The sequence below is a fragment of the Onychomys torridus genome, chromosome 10, assembly GCF_903995425.1.
Source record: "Onychomys torridus chromosome 10, mOncTor1.1, whole genome shotgun sequence".
NCBI classification, from domain to species: Eukaryota; Metazoa; Chordata; class Mammalia; order Rodentia; family Cricetidae; genus Onychomys; species Onychomys torridus.
In genome coordinates this window covers 69,999,290-70,020,223 of record NC_050452.1, presented here as the reverse complement: position 1 = coordinate 70,020,223, position 20,934 = coordinate 69,999,290, and the positions used below count along the sequence as shown (strand labels likewise).

At 41.3% G+C, this 20,934-nt stretch overlaps 1 protein-coding gene across 1 annotated transcript in view; it reads right to left on the bottom strand.

Moving 5' to 3' along the window:
- Nucleotides 1–8,280: 8,280 nt before the first annotated feature.
- The window catches only part of Clnk (cytokine dependent hematopoietic cell linker), a 286,854-nt gene continuing 274,200 nt past the window's right edge, over nucleotides 8,281–20,934 (bottom strand). Inside the window, exons 20-21 of the mRNA XM_036200349.1 lie at nucleotides 18,664–18,819; nucleotides 8,281–8,495 (exon numbers count right to left, since the gene is read on the bottom strand). Of these exons, the coding sequence (XP_036056242.1) occupies nucleotides 8,325–8,495; nucleotides 18,664–18,819 (327 nt within the window). The 3' untranslated portion in view covers nucleotides 8,281–8,324. The remainder of the gene's footprint in view (nucleotides 8,496–18,663; nucleotides 18,820–20,934) is intronic.

The following is a 20,934-nucleotide window of genomic DNA, read 5'->3' as shown; positions in this document are numbered from 1 at the left end:
TTTTTATATGCTGGCAATTCTCCTTATATATTTCCTTCTTAATAATTACTACTTTTGGCACAGCCTATAATTTGAGTGTGTGAATCTTTGTTCTTATCTGCTTTCAGATTAGTTTTCCAATTCTCTTATGACTCACTTCTTCTTTGACTCATAGTTAAACCATTAAGCCAACCGAGGTGTCTAGTAGAGGAAGGGGTCAGGGAAATACGCTGTATGCACACAGTGAGAGTCTTTTCAGTCACAAAGAAAATGAGCTCATGTCATTTACAGGAAAATGGATGCAACCGGGGATGATCATATTAAGCAAATTAAGTCAGTTTCAGAGAGACAAAAGCCATTAAGTTCCATCTCATTTATGGATCCTAGATCTTAAATGGTAACATAAAATCACATATTTGTATATTAATGAATGTGGAAAAGAAAGTGTCTAGGACAAGCAGGAGGCAGGAGGTTGGAAAGGGAGGATGGAGGAACAGGGTTGGAGTGGGATGGGCTCATTACACAATACCTTTAAGAAAGTAAAAATAAATAAATTGAAAATGATGTAAACTTACCTTAAAAAGCAAGTTGCTTAATTGTCACACATTTGTAGATTCCCTTGTTTGTCTTTTGTGTTCATTTCTAGACTTGTTCCATTGCAGTCAGAGAGGAAATTCTGTATGAGTTTAACCTTAAATTTGTTTGAACTTGTATTGTGGGCTCATGTGTGACCTAACCTAGAGGATACTTCACATGTGCTTGGGTGGAGGGCACATGCTTTGCAGCTGTTTGATGGCATGTTCCTATGTGCCTGGTGGAAGTGCCTGGGTTTGGTGTTCAAGGGGGACATGGAGGCAGCTTGTCCTTTGGGGTGAGAGATTATTAGAAGAGTTATTAATTCAGTAGACAGATGGTAGCATACAGGCTTTGAGCAGAGTTCAGGCTCACGAGGCAGTGGGGGCTTCCTTCTTAGAGGTCTCTGGGGGAAGGTTTTGTGCCAGGTGGTTAATGAGTAGCTCAGGCTGCCCCTGACTCCTGGAGACAATGGAGATGGCGGGGCTCTGGTTCATTTATTTGTTCATCTAGTTATGATGTCTGTTTTACTAGTCTCATAAAAAGTGTACTGACCTGTTCCCTTTTCTTTTTGGCATTGTTATTAAAAAATTGATAGAGTCTATCTTGGTTCAGACTTACAGCTTTTGTGTACAAAGCTACTATTTTTTTCCATTTCAAATGTCTACATTTCTTCTTCTATTTGTTCTGTCTATGAAATTACAGTTTTCCACTTCATTAGTTTAACTGTGTTTCTGATACTCCTTTCCTGTGTCCTCTGAGTCTATGGAATCAGTTGGGTTGTTTCTTCTTTTGTTCTGCTGGCAGTCTCTTGTGTTTGGTTGCTCATTTATTTTGAAAGGATCACCAGCATTTAGGGCAATAAAACTCTATTGGCCTCATTATTTTTAAATTTATTTAATTCTGCTCCTCATAATTTCTTTCCTTTGAGCTTAATTTATGCTTTCTTTATAGCTTGTGGTAGAAAGTGTGATGCTTAATGGTAGGGTGCTCTTTGCTAATGTGAGCAGTTAAAGCTATAAATTTTTTCTTTTCTTTCTTTCTTTCTTTTTTTTTTAAGTATGGGATGCTTCACAAATTTGCATATCATCCTTGTGTAGTGGATATTCTCACTTCATTCCACCTCTGGCCTCTGTGCTCCCAAAGTCAACACAGCTACTAATTCTTATATATCTCTAAGTAAAAAGTTGTCACATCCCTTAAATTTTGGAGGGTACCATTTGCTGTCACAGTGACATATTTTTAAGATTCTTTTTTTGTGTGTGTGCGTTTTCCTTTGCCTATAAGTAATATAGAAATGTATTGCTTTAGTAACAAACAGTTGAAGAATTTTCTAGATATATTGTTATTGGCATCTAGTTTAAGGTTTTTTGATCCCCTGAGAAAATGATTTGTGCTTTTTGAAAGATTTTAAAATGTCCTGAGATTGTTTTAGGTCTCAGGGGATGATCTTTCTTGGGGACTGGTCTGTGTGGAAAGGGAGAATATATGTACTCTGTGTCTGTTTCATGAATGAGTTGGTATATGGTAATTAGACCTCACTGGTTGATAGTGATGGTAACAATTTCTATGTCCTTATTCATTTTTGTTTTCTCACCTTATTATCATATGTGTTAAGATTTCCAATGGTCATTACAATCCTGTCTATCTTATCCTTTCAGTCTTGTCAATTCTCATTAGAAACGTCTGCTCACTTAAGTAGCACTGTGGAATGTCTTCCCTCTGGGGGATATCCAGTTTAGTTTTCTGTGTCTTTCCTACCTTGCATCTATCTCTTATGCTCTCTACTTTTTTTTTTTTTTTTTTTCTGGTTTGCAGTTTTTCTTTCCTAGTGAAGCTTTCCCCCAAGTGTGTGGCCCTGTATAAAGAAAAGGCACTAGCAATAGTGGTGAAGGTGCCTGAGCTGGCCTACCCTGGTAATCAGATTGGTGACTACCCTAACTGTCATCATAGAGCCTTCATCCAGTAACTGATGGAAACAGATGCAGAGATCCACCACCAAGCACCAGACTGAGCTCCAGGAGTCCAGTCAAAGAGAGGGAAAAGAGATTCTATGAACAAGGTACATCAAGATCATGATGGGAAATCTACAAAGACGGCCAATCCGAACTAGTGGGAACTCATGAACTTTAAGACCAACAGCCGTGGAGCCTGCATGGGGCTAGGCTAGGGCCTCTGCATAAGAGAGATAGTGTGTAGCTTGGTCTGTTTAAGGGACCCCTGGCAGTGGGATCAGGATCTATCCCTGGAGCATGAGCTGGCTTTTTGGAGCCCATGACCTATGGTGGGATACCTTGCACAGCCTTGATGCAGGGGGAGGGGCTTGGTCCCACCTCAACTGAATATACCAGGCTTTGTTGACTCCCCATGGGAGACCTTACCTTTTTGAAGGAGGGGATGGGGATGGGGGGGGGGGGAAGACTGGAGGGAATGGGAGGAGCAATGAGTGGGGGATCTGTGGTTGGTATGTAAAATGCATAAAAAATTTCTTAAGGAAAAAAAAATGGAACAGGCACGGGAAGGTGGACTCAAGTGTGTGTGTAGGGGGGCTTTTCCTCTAGTCCAGCGAGAGGCTCCTGCTGAGTAGCTGTGTTAGCACTGAGAGCAGAATTCTGTTCTCTTGGTTCATGGTTGAAATTCTTTTCCTCTTCCGGAGAGCCTGGTGTTCACTAAGGGTTAGGGCCCCTTAGGCAGGGAGAACTTTCCCTAAGCCTCCTTGTCCAGCACTTACAGTTGCCATTGAACCTTACAGGCCTAATTTCAGTCGTTCCCTGGATCTGTTTTCTCTCAGTGGCCACCACAGCAAGGCTGGTTTAGTTAACTCCTGATTCTGTTCAAGGAAGTATAGGTTATAATGGGTTCTTACGATTGTAGATCAAATCTTTATACCCTCACCCTTTTACCTACATTTAATGCCAAGTCACTATATCAAACTCCCAGTCCTTCCAGACAGAGTATTCTCTTAGAAGTCAGCTTGTATTTTTCTTGCATTAACTGCTTTTAGGCATGTGTTTCTCAACATGTGGATCATGACCCCTTTGGGATCGATGACTCTTTTGCAGGGGTTACCTAAGACCATCGAAAAATACAGATATTTACATTCTGATTCATAACAGTAGAAAATTAGTTATGAAGTAACCACAAAAATAATTTAAATGGTTGGGTATCATTCCAACATGAGGAATTATATTAAAGGGTCGCAGCATTAAGAAAGTTGAGAACCACTGTTCTAGGCTAACACTGATAACTCCAGTTGCCCAGTTTAGGTAACCCCACACTCAGCAAGGCTACATGTCTTAACTTTCAGGCCTGGAGTGTTTTCTCTGAGTTGTTTATGCCCTTTGTTTGCACATGTCATGTTGTTTAATTGCCTTTTGGCTTTGCCTGACTTTTGCAAACATTTGCAGTTTGGATGTAATGAATCTATCAATCTTTCCCTTTATGATTTATGTTTTCATCCTGCTTAAGAGCACCTTCTCTATCCTAAAGTCATAAAAATTATTAGATGAGAGTACAGGACTCAATTCTGAGTTTGCTTGCAGCTATTTGATTTATACAGAACATATTTTGTTATGACTTGAAGGAGAGAAATAATTACAGGTTTTTTTCTTTTTCTATCCAGAGAGCCAGTTTCCTTAGAAATATTTAATGAATCACTTGTCCCTTCCCTGAGCATGCTGCCTCTATTGTCTTCATCTAACTCTTTAACATGTGGTCACTCTTTGGCTCCCTAAAGCCCAGATAGTGCTTGTAGGACACAAGATCCCCACATGGACTAGGTAGTTCCCAATGCTGTCTTCTAGGGGCACTCCTCAAGTTCCTAACCATCTCTGCAAAGTCTTCCCAGGCCACACCTCCCCAAGAATCCGCTCCCTCCAACCTGTGTAGTGACAGACAAGTAATACATCTGTTATTCTGTCTTGCCTGAATTTGTTAACTTGTATACTTCTTTTTAAAAGATTGCGTTGTAGAAGTATAGCTGATATGGGGGGGGGGCAAACATGGAATATTTAATGTGTACATCTGGATATACTTGAAGATATGTATACATTTCTGAAGCCATGACCCAATACAGGTAATAATCCTATCAATGCCTCCCAAACTTCCCCACCCCTTCCTTTTGTGGTATGAATATTTAACATGAGACCCACTCTTAATCCGATTTTAGGTGTGTAATACATGACTGTTGACCAGAGGCCTGGTGTTGTAAAGCACATCTTTATAGTTATTCAACTAGTACAACCAAAGCCTGGTGCACATTAACATGGATATTGCCCATCCATTTCATCCCATGTGTTCACCTATGGCCACATTTCTTTATCATGGCCATAGAGTGCTTTCTTGTGAAGCTTGATGACCCTTCCTTGTGACGTGTATTTTTTTTATCCAGTGATGAATGTTTAGGCTGATCTTATTTTTTAAATTTTGGCTGTTGTGAAAAATTCTACAGTAAACATAGAAATGCAGACAGCTCTTCTAGATTCCTCCTCAGTACTTCCAGATAGGCACATAGGAGTTGGCCTGCTGACTCTAATGGTATTTCTTCTTTAATTTTTGAAGAGACTCTACTGTCTTCTAAGCGATTGTACCATTTGATGCTCCTCTCAGCAGGCCAAGTTCCAAGCTGACCCACCTCTCTTGCTAATTCTTGTGCTTTTATTTTTTCCCTTTTTGGCTAATTTGACAACAGTTGGCCTGCTCTGAGCTGGGAGTCACATGGCTTGTGTTACCTTCCTCTTTATCCCTAGAATGTAGCATAGTACTCATATGCCAATAATTGTTCTAGAAATACTTCTTCACTTTGCCCTAAGTGTGATTCCAAAGTGCTTTAGGGGCAATAGCACACGAAACAAAGAAAATTAAACTATGCTTTGAATTCTAATCTTCGCCACTCAGTTACAGAGAATGTCACAACATTGAGTTACACATTTGCTTTCATTTAACAAGCTGTAAACTTCAAATATTAAAAGGCAGACGTGCTTAGCTGGAATATTACACATATTACCAAGGCTAAAACAATAGGTGTACAAGCATAATGTGAATCATATATAGTATAGGCTATCTTTAAAACTTATTTGTGTTCACACACATGATAATAACTATATCTGATAATGAGTTGTTTGACTTTTTTATATTAATTAGAATGGATTAACCTGCTTACAGATATAATTTAATTAATCAGTCTCTCCCCTCTCTCTGCCCCCAAGCTTTCTCTAAATATTTTCTGGTTTCAGGAAATCTTTCAAGTTGCCTTAAAGGAATTTATTAAAATATTTCACATTTTACTCACCCCAAAGATGTCAGTGGTATATTAAAATGGAGATACAAAAGAGTAATGGGAACCTAACCTGGATTACCTGTTTATTTGTACACTTTCTTGTCTGTCTATCTCACTCACTCCAATGTTTCCAACTTCTACAACAGCACCTAGCAACAAGGATATACAGCATGCTCAAGGGCTCTGACAATGCTGCATGATAACTGGAGGAGACACAGATTCAGACTCTGTGTGGCTATGTACTCCAAAAGAAATCTCTGGAATTCACAGATGCTATAATCAGATGAAGCTGAAATTCCATTGTCCTACTGAGGCTAGGTATCAAGTGACAGTTTTAGAATGGAAAATGAGATAATAGTTGGAAAGCTCAAAACACTTTAGCATGTTACTCATCACTGAATTATCAGCTTGGCATCCAATAAAACCAACACGCAGAGAACAGAAGAACTGTACTTCCCATTCCCTGCTTTAGTCACAAATATGCCATTATAAGATCTAGCCAAGGGCTGGAGAGATGGCTCAGAGGTTAAGAGCACTGCTTACTCTTCCAAAGGCTCTGAGTTCAATTCCCAGCAACCACATGGTGGCTCACAACCATCTGTAATGAAATCTGGTGCCCTCTTCTGGCCTGTAGGGATATGTGCCGACAGAACACTGTATACATAATAAATAAATAAATCTTAAAAAAAAAAAAAAAGATCTAGCCAAGGTGTTAGAAGTATCTATTGTAAGAATTAAATACATTCATTTTTTCATATGCTATTCTTTAGTCACTGATTGCAAGAAAATACCCTTATTGTAACAGACACTGGTTTATAGTAAACACAGGGATGTTGACCAGCAATTCAGTGGATAAGTCCCTGGCAGGTACTTTCTGTGTCTGTTACAGAACTCAAAGCTCAAGTCTCCAGCCAAAGAGTTGGCATAAAGAGGCATCAGGACCTGGCCCTTTCTGCTCAGCATTATGCTCTAGACTATGGTCGAACTCTGGTCTGGATCTTACTACAGATAGCACCTTGCCTGCTGCCATTTTACAAAAGAGATAATCCTAGAAATTGCTTGTTCCCCTTTCATTTGATTTTCTTGCCCTTTTACTCTCTTTTTCTCTTTTTGAGGCATAGTCTTATGTAATCTTGGCTGGCCTTGAACTTGCTCTACAGTCAAGGATGACCTTGAGATTCTGATCCTCCTGCATCTACCTCCCATGTGCTGAGATTATAAGTGTGTACTACCACACTAGGTTTTATACAGTGATGGGGATTTAACACAGGGCTAGGTATGCTTTCTGTCAACTTAACTACATCTCCTGTCCTTTGGCTGGTTTTTATTTCTTCATGAAAACATAAATTTCATAAATGCTTCATGAATTTTATATGTGGTATTTGGTAATAATTGATGTCATGGCATATGTTATACCTATTTATTCAATTGCACTTTATTTTGGTGAAGTTACTGTACTACAAGGGTTTAAGGTGGATAAATATGTATTTTTAAAGTGTAGCTTTAATTATACAAGTTCATAGCTCAATTATAAAAGTCTATAGAGTAGAGAGTATATCTGAGTTAATGCAGTGTCAGGGAATAGGCAAGCTGGGTTATAGTCCAGGCTCACTTCTCATACTAAATGAGACCTTTGAATGACCCTGTCTCATCTGTGTTGTGAAGTAGGAGAACATGAGACAATATCATGATGTGCTGTTATAAGCATCTGCTGTACTCTTTTGAGGACAGTTCTTCTCTTCCTGTGAATGGAAATGCATCATTAAACTATTCAAGATATCTTCACTGTTACTCAAATGAATGCTTGCTTTATAGTTCAGATGAGCTCTGTGTTCCTATGGATCTGCTAGTTCCATTGAAGTCACTGTGTATAGAGTAGGCTGAAGTCTGGGTCTGTGGCCATTTCACATCACAGTTCACATATTTCTTCTCTATCTTCAAGTTGGTATTCACAAGGGCTTTTTTCCTCCTGCCATATCTCTTCCCTGTATTTGGATGTCTAGGATTACAGATAAATAGAGCTAACTAACATTCACTGTCATCTTTAGCATATAGGACCATCCAAAAATTAGCATCCTAGGGCAAGAGGTTTTGAAAGAAGGTCAGCCTGATGACCAGTACTGAGTAGTAATTTGGAGATCTCACATTTGCTGCAGACACTGAAGCTGTCAGATCTTGTTGTATTAGCTACTCATTGCTAATGTATGATAGCCATGTCTGTAGTTTTCTTCAGAAAATTATTTTCAAAACCTAGGTTTGATTTTTTTTTTCATGTTGCAAAGATTTCTTCTATGACTCAAGCTTTCAAGGCGTAATTGAGCTCTCAAGTTCCATTACAGAATATTTTTCTTTTTTACAGAGTCAAAAAAGTCATCCCTTGAAGACACAGACAATGTAATTTGAGACAAATGCAGATGGTAGATGCACTGACTCCATTGAGCTGAGGATGAGATAAGGTCCAGGATGCTAATGTGGAAATAACTGGCTGGGCTGCTTACTCATGAAGTGCCTGGCTAGAGTCCTGAGTCAGGAAGCGCCTGCTGAAAGACAGTGGCTGGGTGAGGTAGCATTGTTCCCTGTGCACACCAGCCTTGTCTTTCCCATCTATTAGTATAATGGGGAAATACTTGTAGTGTTCGATGATGTCTTCCACAGAATCAAACATCTGAAATACAGAAAGCAAAGTGAACACTTTTGAGCACATCTGGTACCTATAGTGCAGCTCAGCTATTGTATGTTACTCAGGGAAGATGGACGATTTCATAGTTTTGACAATGTAGAGAGACATGTTAGAAAGTGATTTTGGTGTTGGTGTTTTGGAATAGGGTCTCACCCTCTAGTTTAGCCTGACCTGGAGCTCATTCTGTAGCTCAGATAGGCCTTGAACTTTCAGTGATCATCTTCCCTCTGAGGCTAGCATTACAGCTGTCAGCCACCATGTCTGGCTCGCTCACCCTTTCCCTCCTTCCTCCCTTCCTCCCTTCCTCCCTTCCTTCCTTCCTTCCTTCCTCCCTCCTTCCCTCCCTCCCTCCCTCCCTTCCTTCGTTCCTTCGTTCCTTCCTTCCTTCCTTCCTTCCTGTCTTTTTTTTTTTGAGGATGTAGTAAACGATCAATTGAAGGATGAGTGAGAAGCACAAAGACATGACAATGGGGAATCAAAGTGCTTGTGGGCCATAAGTGAGCCTAGTGGTAGCTCTTAAGTGTCTTGTCCTCAGCATTTTCCCAGTCAGACCACCTACCTCAAAGTCCTTCCTTCTCCATCACAGCCTTCTCACCCCATGACTTGGATGGATTATTTATGAGGTCACCAAAAATGAAGGCCATGAGTTCAATGCCTGGGTGTCCTGCCAGCAACTAACTATGTGACCTGAGGCAAACTTCTTGCCCTCAGTTTCTCTGTCTACAAAGAGTGGTGGTGACATTAGGACTTGCTTCTGTGGTTCTTTGTGAGCGTTAATGGAGCTTATGCATGGACAACATCTGGAAGAAAACCTTCCCTGTGTTTCAGCACACATCGAGGGTCGGTAAAGGAGAGACTACGGGAGAAAGAAAGTTTATGAATTTCACTTCCAATTTCAAACCAAGGATGGGAATCCTTTTTTTTTTTTTTTTTTTTTTTAAACATTCAGCAAAGTGGCCAATGTGGAGAACCTTTTTGTGCAGAGCTTGTCCAGTGAACAGGCTCACAGACAGCTAAGGGCAAATAATCTGATATCAATAGCTTCACTAGTCTGCTCTATGGGTAGTTTCTATGAAACTATACTATTAGGAAACAAGGCAGGTGCACCAAACCACAATCTTGTCCTTTCTTAGTGGCTCCAGTGCTGTACCCACAGCTGCAACGCTGCCTGAAAAGGATGGGAAAAAGACTGTAATTAAGTTCCTATTTTTATCTTAGATTCCCCCCACCCAGGACAACAGTGAATGTCAAATGTCCTAATATTAGATACTAAAGTCTGTTTAAATCTTTTGTGTCTGTCCTATATGCAAGCTGTTTCCTTTTTTTCCTTATCAAAAAAAGCAGAGAGAGAGAGAGAGAGAGAGAGAGAGAGAGACAGAGACAGAGACAGAGACACAGAGACACACAGAGAGAAAGAGACAGAGAAAGGTAAGTGAGGAGCTATAGGGGAGGATAAGGAAGAAGGCAGGGGAGGTGAGGGAGAAACATATGGGTTACTGTTAACCTGTCTTTTAGTCTTAAAAGTTTAAGTTGTCAAGTAAACATCTGCCATCATTTTTAGAAACTCACTGTTGCCCAGGTACCTGCATAGAGAAGCGTAGGTGAGTCTTGTAACCTGGGTAGCCATGACGTGGTTGCTGGTCCAGTCAGTGAATAACCAGGCATCTTGAGCTAAATATTGCACCTTCAATACATCCGTGTTGGTGACCTGGAATCTATGCTCATTACCCTATGTGTTGAAAGTGTTACTAGCATTTTATTTGGTAAAATATACTCTTGAAGGAAAGAGCTCATCCTAGGTTATCACATGTCAGTGAGATTCTATTCAGAGAGAAGTAGGTGTTTCCCACAGGGCAGACACTTGGCCGAGGATGCCAAGGGTAGCTGAAATGTTTCCCTTGGGGCACCTGGATTTCAGACTTTTTTCTCCAGAATTGAGAGAAGACGAATTTCTCTTGTTCTAAGCCTTTCAGTTTGTGGGAACTTGTGGTAGTACATTTGGAATACTAATGCAATGAGTACTCCTAAAGCTGAAACCAAACAGGGATTTCTGTCTTCCTGACCAATTGAACCACCTCCCAGTTTTTTGTTTTGGGGACCCGTGGCTTTGCTTGCTCTTTGTGCTGGTGAGGAGGGCAGACAGGTAGAGCCTTCCCTGGGTCTGGCCCAGGTGCTTCTTGTAGCCCTTGTGATATGGTGTTTGCCTTTGCCTGAGGTACACAGCCTCAAAGAAAGGGCTTTCCGGTGTCAGTTCAGATGAGATTGGATACTTCATAAGCACCTGCCTCTGTGTACCTGCCATGGTATTTATATCATGCCATCATACACTCAGATAGCTCCTGTGAGTTAAGAGCTACTGTCTTCCTGTGCCATTACAAAGCCCACAAGATAGATGAAAACAAGATGAAGTGAATATTGTCCCCAGAAGCCCTCTTTCTCTTCATGTGTTTCCTGCTGAAGTGGCCGATGATGCTCTTTGTCTGAGCACAGATGGAAGAGCTGGGATGTCATGCATTTTAGCAGGGCTTTCTTAATCTGATTCTTCCAATTCTCTTAATAATGAGAAGTTCCTCAGTAAGGCAAAGGGGCCAGGCTGCAGAAGGCCCATGGGACCCTCTCACTCTGACTGCGGGGCTCAGCACTTTCCAACAACAGTGGGAAGAATCTCTGTAGGTTGCGGTTTCTCTCAAGATGCTTGGCACACAGTAAGCTCCAAGGAGGTGTTGCCCATTCCCCACCTGCAGTGCTTGGGGGCTGTTGTCAGGCAGAGGAGAGTGAATGAAAATCCAAGATGTTTTCTAAGGAGAGTAAATCCCAGTACTGCTGTTTTCTTACTGTCTCTGTGCTTCCCTGTCACCGTCTAGAAATGAGAGCAGCACCTGCCCCACAGGGTGGCTCTGAGTACTCCGTGTATCCACAGTACCTGTGCGTAAGTGCATGTATGTAAATGTTCGACAGATACCTGAAAAGGAAACTCATGTCCGGAGGGTGCAAAGAAGAGAGAATTATGGACTAACATAGGCACCAGGATACAGTAATTGGAACAGTTTGTTAGGTGCTTATGATGGGGTCTACAGGTGACCTCAGCTGACAGCTCCTTCCAAGGCAGCCAGTGGATGGCTTATGATCTGATTAAGATGCTTCTAGGATGCCATTATAACGTCATGCTGCATCCTCTCTTTCGTTAGCTGGCCAAATTGTGATGTGTTGCAAACAAAGCAGAGACCTTAGTACAGGCTCTGTTTCTCTGAAGTAAATGGGACTCAACAATGTGTCCTTCCTAGAGATGCTTCAAGGGCCAAGTGAGAGAGCAAATTACAAATCTCAGGGAAGGCCCTGAAGTATCCCTTTTCTAGTTCTGTAAGGGAAGAAACCATGAAGGCCAAGCCTTTAAAAAAATCAAACAATGTTTTTGTTGTTATTGTTTTAAGATGAAAAAATCTGAGCTGGAAGAAGATGTTGAAGGATACAGTGAATTTGAGCCAGTTGGTCTATGCACCATAGTTTTCTGTCTGCATGGGGCTGTCACCTAGTTAATGAAAGGACTCACTAATAACCACAAGAAAATCATAACTAATAGTTATGGCAGAATCTGTCCCAGCCTGTGTCAGCTCTGTTCATTGACTTGCTAGTCACACCAATGAGCTGGCCACTTGTCTCTTTAGTTTTCATACAATGCCTTCTGAATGTGGCTATGTTTGGCCATTTTTATGTTAACCTATTTGCCAGCTCAGGTCACACATCCTGGGATGAGGGAAGGGCTGGAGAACTGATCTCATTGTCTGTCTCTGTTGTAGTTTCATTGCCCTGTTAAAATGCCCAGACAAAAGCAGCGTGAGGGAGAAAGGGCTGATCTGGCACTGGGTTAGGATTCAGTACAGTGCATCAAAGTGGGGAAGTCCTGACAGCAGAAGTCTGAGGCAGCTGGACATACTATTAGATCTGCAGTCAGGAGGTAGAGGACCATGAATCCCGAGACTCAGCTCCATCTCCTTTTCATGTGGTGCAGGGGACGGTGCTTTTACAGTGGGTCTTCACACCTCAATGAATGAAAGCAAATTCTTGGGGGTGTGATTCTTAGGACAGTCTAGATATGTCAAGTTGACAGTATTACGCATCTTACTTCCCCTCCCAAGTGCTGGCTGCCTCTCCCTAGGCATTGTGATCCTCAGAAAAGTACTCTGCGTCAGAGACTGGATGGAACCAGGACTCTTCATGCTGCCAGATGACAGGCTTGTCACACATGTGCCCACAGGAACTACTCTGTAAGCCCTGGTGGCATTATTTCAACATCTACTGATGAACTCTTGGCTTTTACAGAAGTTCTGGATTCGCACTGTGTAAGTTTGCAAGGGCTCTCCTAACAATGGAAGAAACACTGTTAGTTATAACTGACTGGAAGAAACAGCAAAAATTTCTTTCTTCACAATTCAGCAGGCCAGAGGGCCCAGGTGTCTACATGTTGATTCTTCCTGAGCCCCATTCCTTGGGTGGCAGATGGCTGACTTCTCCCCATGTCCTTGCTCACATGTTCTTCCCTCTGTGTGTTAGCTTTTCTTTTCTGTTTCTTAAATCATACTAGGATTTACTTTGAAATATAGTTCATGACCACATCATTTATAACATATGTACATTGATATTCTAGCCCAAGGGTGAACTTATAAAACAAACAGAAAATGTAAAAGGAGATGAGGCTACAGTGTAGAAAACAGTCGATGTTCTTACAAACTTATGCTAAAATAATTTCTTTCATTTTCCAGGGTAAAGTCCATATGCTTCAAGAATTAAATGCATTAATATGGCTCCTTCTTCTGTAAGTACTTACAGTGTTCTCAACACTCAACTGTCTACTCTAGGCAGACTTTGCCACAATGACCTGGCGCCAGATCACTATCAGAATAGATTATGGGTGCTACATCTCAAACAGCATTTCCTGAAAGCTATTGAATGATCTTCAAAGTTATTTCAGTTGAAAAAAAAGGAGGGGGAGTGGACAGGGGCTGGAGAGATGATCAGTGGTTAGGAGCACTCACTGATTTTGCAGAGGACCCAAGTTCTGTTCCCAACACTCACATGGTGACTCACAAACACCTATACTCCAGATCCTGGGTATCTGATGCCCCCCTCTAGCCCTCTTTGGCACCTGCACTTATGTGCATATACATACAGATACCCACACATACATATAAATAAAAATAAAATGAGTATTATAAAAGAGTTTAGCTTTGGCAGATGCCTAGTCACTGCATTTAAGAAATAAGGCCACTGGGATTCCTACTGAACCTCATTCTTATAAGCCCACATGCCCTTTACATATTCTCCACTGTGTTACTTGGGAAGATACAGCTATCAATTAAAAACAAGCTGCATGTCCTTTTGGTATACATTATGGTGTTGGCTTGGATGTTCTTAAACATTTTTAACTTTCAAATGTCCACCTTATTTTTGGACCTAGCATATTTGAGATGGATGCTTATAATCTGATTCCCTCCAGGGAAATCTATGGAGTCACAACTCTTATTTTCCCTCAACAGCATTAGAAAAAGTTGATTCCTTTACCATTCCCCAAATCCAACTTAAATGGGATCATTTAAAGATACTAAGGGGCTGGTGAGTTGGCTCAATGGGTAAGTGCAATTGCTACTCTTGCAGAGAGGCCCTGGGTTCTGTTCCCAGCACCCACATCTGATAGCTCACAACTCCAGTTCCAAGTGATCCAATGCCCTCTTCTGGTCTCTATGGGCAGCTGCATACATGTGGCACACATAATGTACTCAGGCACACATAAATACACATAAAATAAATAAAATTTCAAGGATCCTTAGTAAAGAATAGTTACACTCAAGTACAGTTGTGAAAGCGACCCTACAACTATCACTACAGTGCACATGGTATAGAATAAACCAAGTGGATACAGTTTGATTATATTGCTACATCAGCTCACAGTTTTCCTAGCCAAAGCCCCTAGTGAATTTGTTTCAGAACAAATGACCACCGTGACTATAGCTAAGTAAATGACCACCGTGACTATAGCTAAATGCAGATGTTAGTGTCTCATGCTAGACAAGACATGAGTATTTCATGTTAGGCCTGTGTTTCAAGCAGCTGAAATGCCCTTGTTTTTGTATTTTAAGGATTAAAGAGAGTGGAAACCAGGTGGCTCCCAGGCTTTGGGAAGGACATTTGATGACAGTGGCTTACTATTTTCCTTTAGTGTGGTTCTGATTGAGGTCATGACAAGCAGCAATTCCAATCTGGGATCATTTGAAAAATTTGTTTTTCTCTAGTTCAGTATGATTGCCATGTAGTCATTGACTAGTTATGATTCTTTTTTTTTTCTTTTTCTTTTTCTTTTTCTTTTTTTTTTTTTGAGATAGGGTCTCGTGTAGCCCATGTTGGCCTAGAAATCACTATAAAACTGGGGATGAACTTGATCTTCTTGCCTCTTCTTCCCAAGTGCTGAGATTACAGATGTGTACCCCATACCTATAGATTGAACCAAGGACTTCATGCATGCCAGGCAAGTACTCTATCAACGAGCCAAATCCCAGTCTTTCTTTCTGGTAATAAACCATTTTCATCTTGGTTATACATCCAGATCCTTGGCTTCTATTAAGCTGCTCTTCATCCTTACTAGCATTTCCAGACAGAGTTAGACTGTTACATTATTCTCTGTCCAGGGCCTTCAGCTTCTCCATTGATTTTATTCTTGATTTCCAGATAGCAAACTTTCTATGGTATACCTTTTTCCTTGCTGCTAGGCTTATGGTATTGGAGGTATTGCTTCCTGGCAGATTCCTTCCCTTGTCTCAATACAGGAGTTTCCATGGGCCATTCTGGTGAATTTGGCCTAAGAGCCTCAATATGAATGTTTGAGAAAAGTCCTTGCAACTTCAAGCTTGGATGGCAGCAGTACCAGAGTCCCAGGAGATACCTCTCCCCCTTTCCAGGAGAGATGAAGCATGAATGGAACACAGACCAAGAGCACTGATGAAAGATGCTGACCATCACTGTATCTCTGACCCTCTGACTTCCTAGTGCTTCTCATCGGTATGTATGTGCTCAAGTATGTATGTTTGTGTATGTGTAGGTGTCTATACATGGGTGTATATCAGGAGGGCAGCAAACAAGTTCATGTATCATTTTTCAGGTGCTGGCCACCAATTTTTTGAGACAAGTTCTCACACTGGCCTGACATTTGCCAAGTAGGCTATGTCTGACTGCCATTGAGCCTCTGGGATCTTCCTGTTGCCACCTGCCTAGCCCTGTGATTTCTCTTCTTAAAATATTTGTTTGTAAGCCGGGCGGTGGTGGCACATGCCTTTAATCTCAGCACTCGGGAGGCAGAGCCAGGCGGATCTCTGTGAGTTCGAGGCCAGCCTGGTCTACAGAGTGAGATCCAGGAAAGGTGCAAAGCTACACAGAGAAACCCTGTCCTGAAAAACCAAAAAAAAAAAAAAAAATTGTTTGTTTATTTTAAAGAAGCCAGTCCTGTTGGCTTAGAGCTTACCTCTGTCACTTAACCTTAAGTACCTCTGTAAAGGCTTTATTTCCAAATGTAGTCCTATTGTGAATTCCTTAAACTCCAGACACCATTCCAAAATTTGGGAGAGGGAGACTCCCACTCCACACCATGACCTCACCAGCAGATGACGTCAAAGTTTGGAGCCTTGACTTCCAGAATATAAGAAATGGCCATCCCTGAATTACAGGGGTACAGATCCTAAGAGTTTGCACTTGGGATTAAGCCCAGAGTAGCAGAGGATGAGCCCAAGCTCACATCCATAGTGGGGGTGCTGTATAACTAACTCTCTTCTTCCCCATTGTCTCTCTTATTTTTCATCAAAGAAAGCCTGAGTGTGCAGCCTTTGCTCACCCTCCTGCTTATTGCTCCCATCTTTGACCATTTACTTAATTTTCTAGGACTCAGCTTTTATAACTCTTGAGATAGGAATGATCACATCAAAGAGTTGTTGAGGACTGAAATAGAACGATGCCCACAGAACAGACCTGGAATATGTATTCAGTTGAAACATCTCTGATATAGATATGATAGGATAAAAGGGTAAATTGATGAACCTACTTTTAAAGAGCAACAACTTGTTTAAAATGTTTTACATCTGTATAGATTTTAGCTTATTGATACAAACTTAAAAGTTAATTTTGTTATACTGTATATATATTTCTACTCTCGTTTGAGGTATTATGTTTATGCAACTCATTTAGATTATAATGGATAATTAAGAAATACAGATCAATTAGTCTTCGATGATAGTCAAACTTATAGTCATGTTAAGTTTTCTAGGTATACATAGATATATTTCAGATAGACAGGTAATCTTCAAACACTTCAAAGGTCTACAGAATATGGCATTTAAAATATTTTTAAAATTTAGACTTTCTGGACAGTGAGACATATCTGCTCCTGGCAGCACCTATTTACTTCAGAGAAGAGGATGGGCATTGAAGACACTTCATATGAAGTTTATCTTCACCTTGGCAAAAATAGCTATTTGGGCAAGAAACTATTCTTGCCTGGACTGCTTGACTGACTGGACATGCAGGACCCATAGAAAGGTGACCACTGAACTTTGCTTGACAAAATGGTCCTTCAGGTTCCTGCTTCACAGAGGAAACTGCCAGACATTCTACAGGACACTAAAAAAAGTGACCGAGAGACTCTAGCCCTGTGGGCTGAAGATAAATGCCCTAACTTTTCAAAGGAACATTAGGTGACTGTCCAGGCTGCCAGCTGTCTCTGTCTACCCTGCAAGACTCCCAAAAGTTTCTTGCATCCTTCTCCCGGTTCTCAGGTAATGTTATATCCTTCTGAGGTCTTTGATGTGGTTGAAGACTAGATAGTTATAATTTCCTCAGTTATGATAAAAGATAAGTTAGATATAAAACCTTAGACTCACAAATATAAGATAGATAGGATATCTTCTTAAAATTGTAACTGTAATTCTTGCTTGATAATTGTTTGTTATATGTAATTTTACTATGTAAAAGTTAAAACCTTCCTTTAAAAAAAAGAAAAGGGGAAGTGCTGTGGATATCACTCTGTATAAATAAAATGCTGTTTGGCCAGTGGCCAGGCAGGAAGTATAGGCGGGACAAGAGAGAAGAGAATTCTGGGAGGTGGAAGGCTGGGGCAGACAGATACTGCCAGCTGCCACCATGACAAGGAAGATGCAAGGTATTGGTAAGCCACAGGCCACGTGGCAACTTATAGACTAACAGAAATAGGTTAATTTAAGATAGAAGAAGTAGATAACAAGAAGCCTGCCATGGCCATACAGTTTGTAAACAATATAAGTTTCTTTGTGTTTACTTGGTTGGGTCTGAGCATCTATGGGCCTGGTGGGTGAGAGAGATTTGTCCTGACTGTGGGCCAGGCAGGAAAACTCTAGCAACACATCTCCTTTTGATCAATTTGTATAGTTATTTATTGATGTTTAGTTGATTTTTTGTAGTACTGTAGATTGAACTTAGGGCTTCACATGTGCTAGGCAAGCACTCTACCCCTGAGCTCCATCCTCAACTCTTGTTTGTACCTTTTAGTTTAAGACAGGGTCACACTAACTTGTCTAGGCTAGTCCTGGCAATCTTCCTGTCTCAGCCTCTTAAGTATGTGGGGTTACTGGTCTGTGCTATTAGGCACAGTGACTGACAGATTTGTCGGTAGAGGGTCTCCCATCAGCACACCCCTACTGAGAATGGGACCTCAGCTTAGCACCAAATGCTACTGTTGAATGCACACTCATTTTGAGGACCCAATCCTGTGGATAAATGAACAACACTGGACTTCAGACTCAACACTGCAGGGAGGGGGAGAATGGAGTATCAGCATGGTCTAAGGGAAGTTCTCCACAAGGCAGAATGCAGTTGCTTCTTTCTGATTAGGTTTCTCTAATAGCTTTAGGAGGATGGAGGACATTCGGTGGCATTGTGGGCTGTTGGCCTGGTAAACTGCACACAACACAACATGTGCCAGGATGTTCATGAAAGTGGTTGGATGGGTATCATTGCAGTGTCTTTTCAATCCTGTCCTGTGTTCGTTGGAGTACGTAGACATGGATCTAGCATCTCCCAAATTCTCTGTTTCTTTTTTTACTTTTAGCCAAGAAAAGGGAAGTGGTTGGATTGCACCTACCTCATTTCCTCTGAGTCCTGTCCCCAGAGCATACTGCTGATTGCTCTCTAGGAAACGAATTTTCACATTGTAGACTTTGTTTCCATAAAACACCATCAAAACATAGGGTTCTGCCTTGGATTTTGTGGAACAATCTCGGACCAAAAAGGTACCATCCTGAAGCAAAAGGAGTTATGGTTATCTTCTCAGGTGTTCCAGAACCCTGGCCTTAAGGTAGTGTCAACAATGATGCTTTTGTGAGATTCCTAAATGGATTTAGTTTTTGGTGGTCCAACTTCACATCGCATTTAACTCAGTGAGCTTTTTCTGAGTTCCTGTTGGGGTTTGGATATGAAGTGTTCCTTCAAGAGGCTCATGTGTTAACTGGTGGTGTTACAGGGAGTCAGATGGTTTATGAAAGTCCTAACATCATGAGGTTAACCCACAAGTGAGTTCAAAACTGAATGGGCTATTTGGAGGTGGTGCCTAGTCATAGGAAGTAGGCCATTTGTGTGTGTGTGTGTGTGTGTGTGTGTGTGTGTGTGTGTGTGTGTGTGTGGTGGGGGAGGCTTTGAAAAATGCATCATGGTCTTCTTTTCTCATTGCTTCCTGGCTACTGTGAGGTGGGCAGCCCTTCATCCATAGTGCTTCTGCTTTGCCACAGACCTAAAAGCAATGGGATCAGCCTACCAGGGGTTGAAACCTGGAGCCCAAAGAAACTCTTCCTTCTCAAAGTTTTGTTGGTTCTCTTGGACATCCATGGCCGACACAGTGTCTGCATGGATAGGATTTTTTTACTGCCTTCTGAGAGTGTACCAGATGCATGATGGTGCTTCCATCTTTCAAATCTTCCTCTACTCTCTGCATACTTCTTACAACCTTAATGAGACTTTCATAGTACATTAACCAACTGGTCCTTTGTTTGATCTCCTGTCCTCAGCTCCTGGCTCCAGGCAGGCTACCCCTTTCTGAATGGACACCTGCTCTGGGTTTCTTATCTGTTGCATACTGGCCCCTTTCTGCACAGGGATCCTCCTTCATCTCTTTCTCTGGTGTGTTCCTCTACACCTGTCACTGTTCACATTTCCCCTATTCTTCCTGGAGGTTGAATCTTATTCTAGAGAGAGGAATGGAATCCATCACAGACCTTGCAGAGATCTCAGCCCAAGAAATTAGATGCCTGTGTAGGAGAGATGTCAGTGCAGGGTTAGGCTTTGCGGAGACTGATGAGAAATTGCGTAGAGAGAGAGGGAGCAGGAAATAGAGCCTGTAGTGAGGTCAAGGCAAGGGCAGGGCAAGGGAGAGGACATAGGAAAGGTGCAAGAATCTTCAGTGCCTGAGGCCACAGGGTGGGCAGTTAAGGTATGCAAAAGGTCAACAGGAACAAAGAGACCAAGGGCTGAGAATAGGGCATGGGACAGAAGTCATCAGCCACACTGGAGGGAGTCACTCAAGATGAAGGTGTGAAGTTGCAAGGTGGCTTCCCATGAACCCACTGAAGGCTTGGCTTCAGGATTATGCTGTGTCATCCACATGCTGGAGGTTACTGAAAGCTTGCAACTATAAATGTGTAGATGATGATAAATGTCATAAAAATAGCGTAAGTATAGACAGTATGTATGATGATTTATAACTCTAATCATTATATAGTTATCTATACAGATTGCATGTGATATTGATAACTAATCTATAATATATCAATATATAAAATACCATGTCATGTAATATGATTCTTTAACAAATACTAAATTAAAGAATAGCATTATTATTTTGTGCATATATTATAACGATATGGGCAGTCAAAATCTACTGAGAGATGCCCTTGAGGTGACAAGCATCTTGCATACATTATTTCATCTGGTGTTTACATAAATCTTGAGGAAAGACTTTTACCCCCATTTACAGATACAGAGATTTGGCTTCTGAGCCTAAGCAAATTTCCCAGGCTTAGGTGTGTCCACCACTGAGACTGGATGTGAGGTTGTCATCTACAAGTTCTTGCTTGAGAAATGAGCGGTCAAAATTTCAAAGGAAGAAATGGCTGGAAAGATGGCTCAGCCATTAAGAGGTCCTGCTGCTCTATCACAAGAATCTAGTTCATTTCCCAGCACCCGTATCCGGCAGCTCACAAAATCATGCCTATCTCTGAGGGATCCAACATGCTCTTCTAGCCTCTGTGAGTACCCACACATATATGTGTGAACACACACACACACACACACACACACACACACACACACATTTGAATAAAAACAATACAAATAAATCCTTTAAAAAAGTTACAAAAAAAAT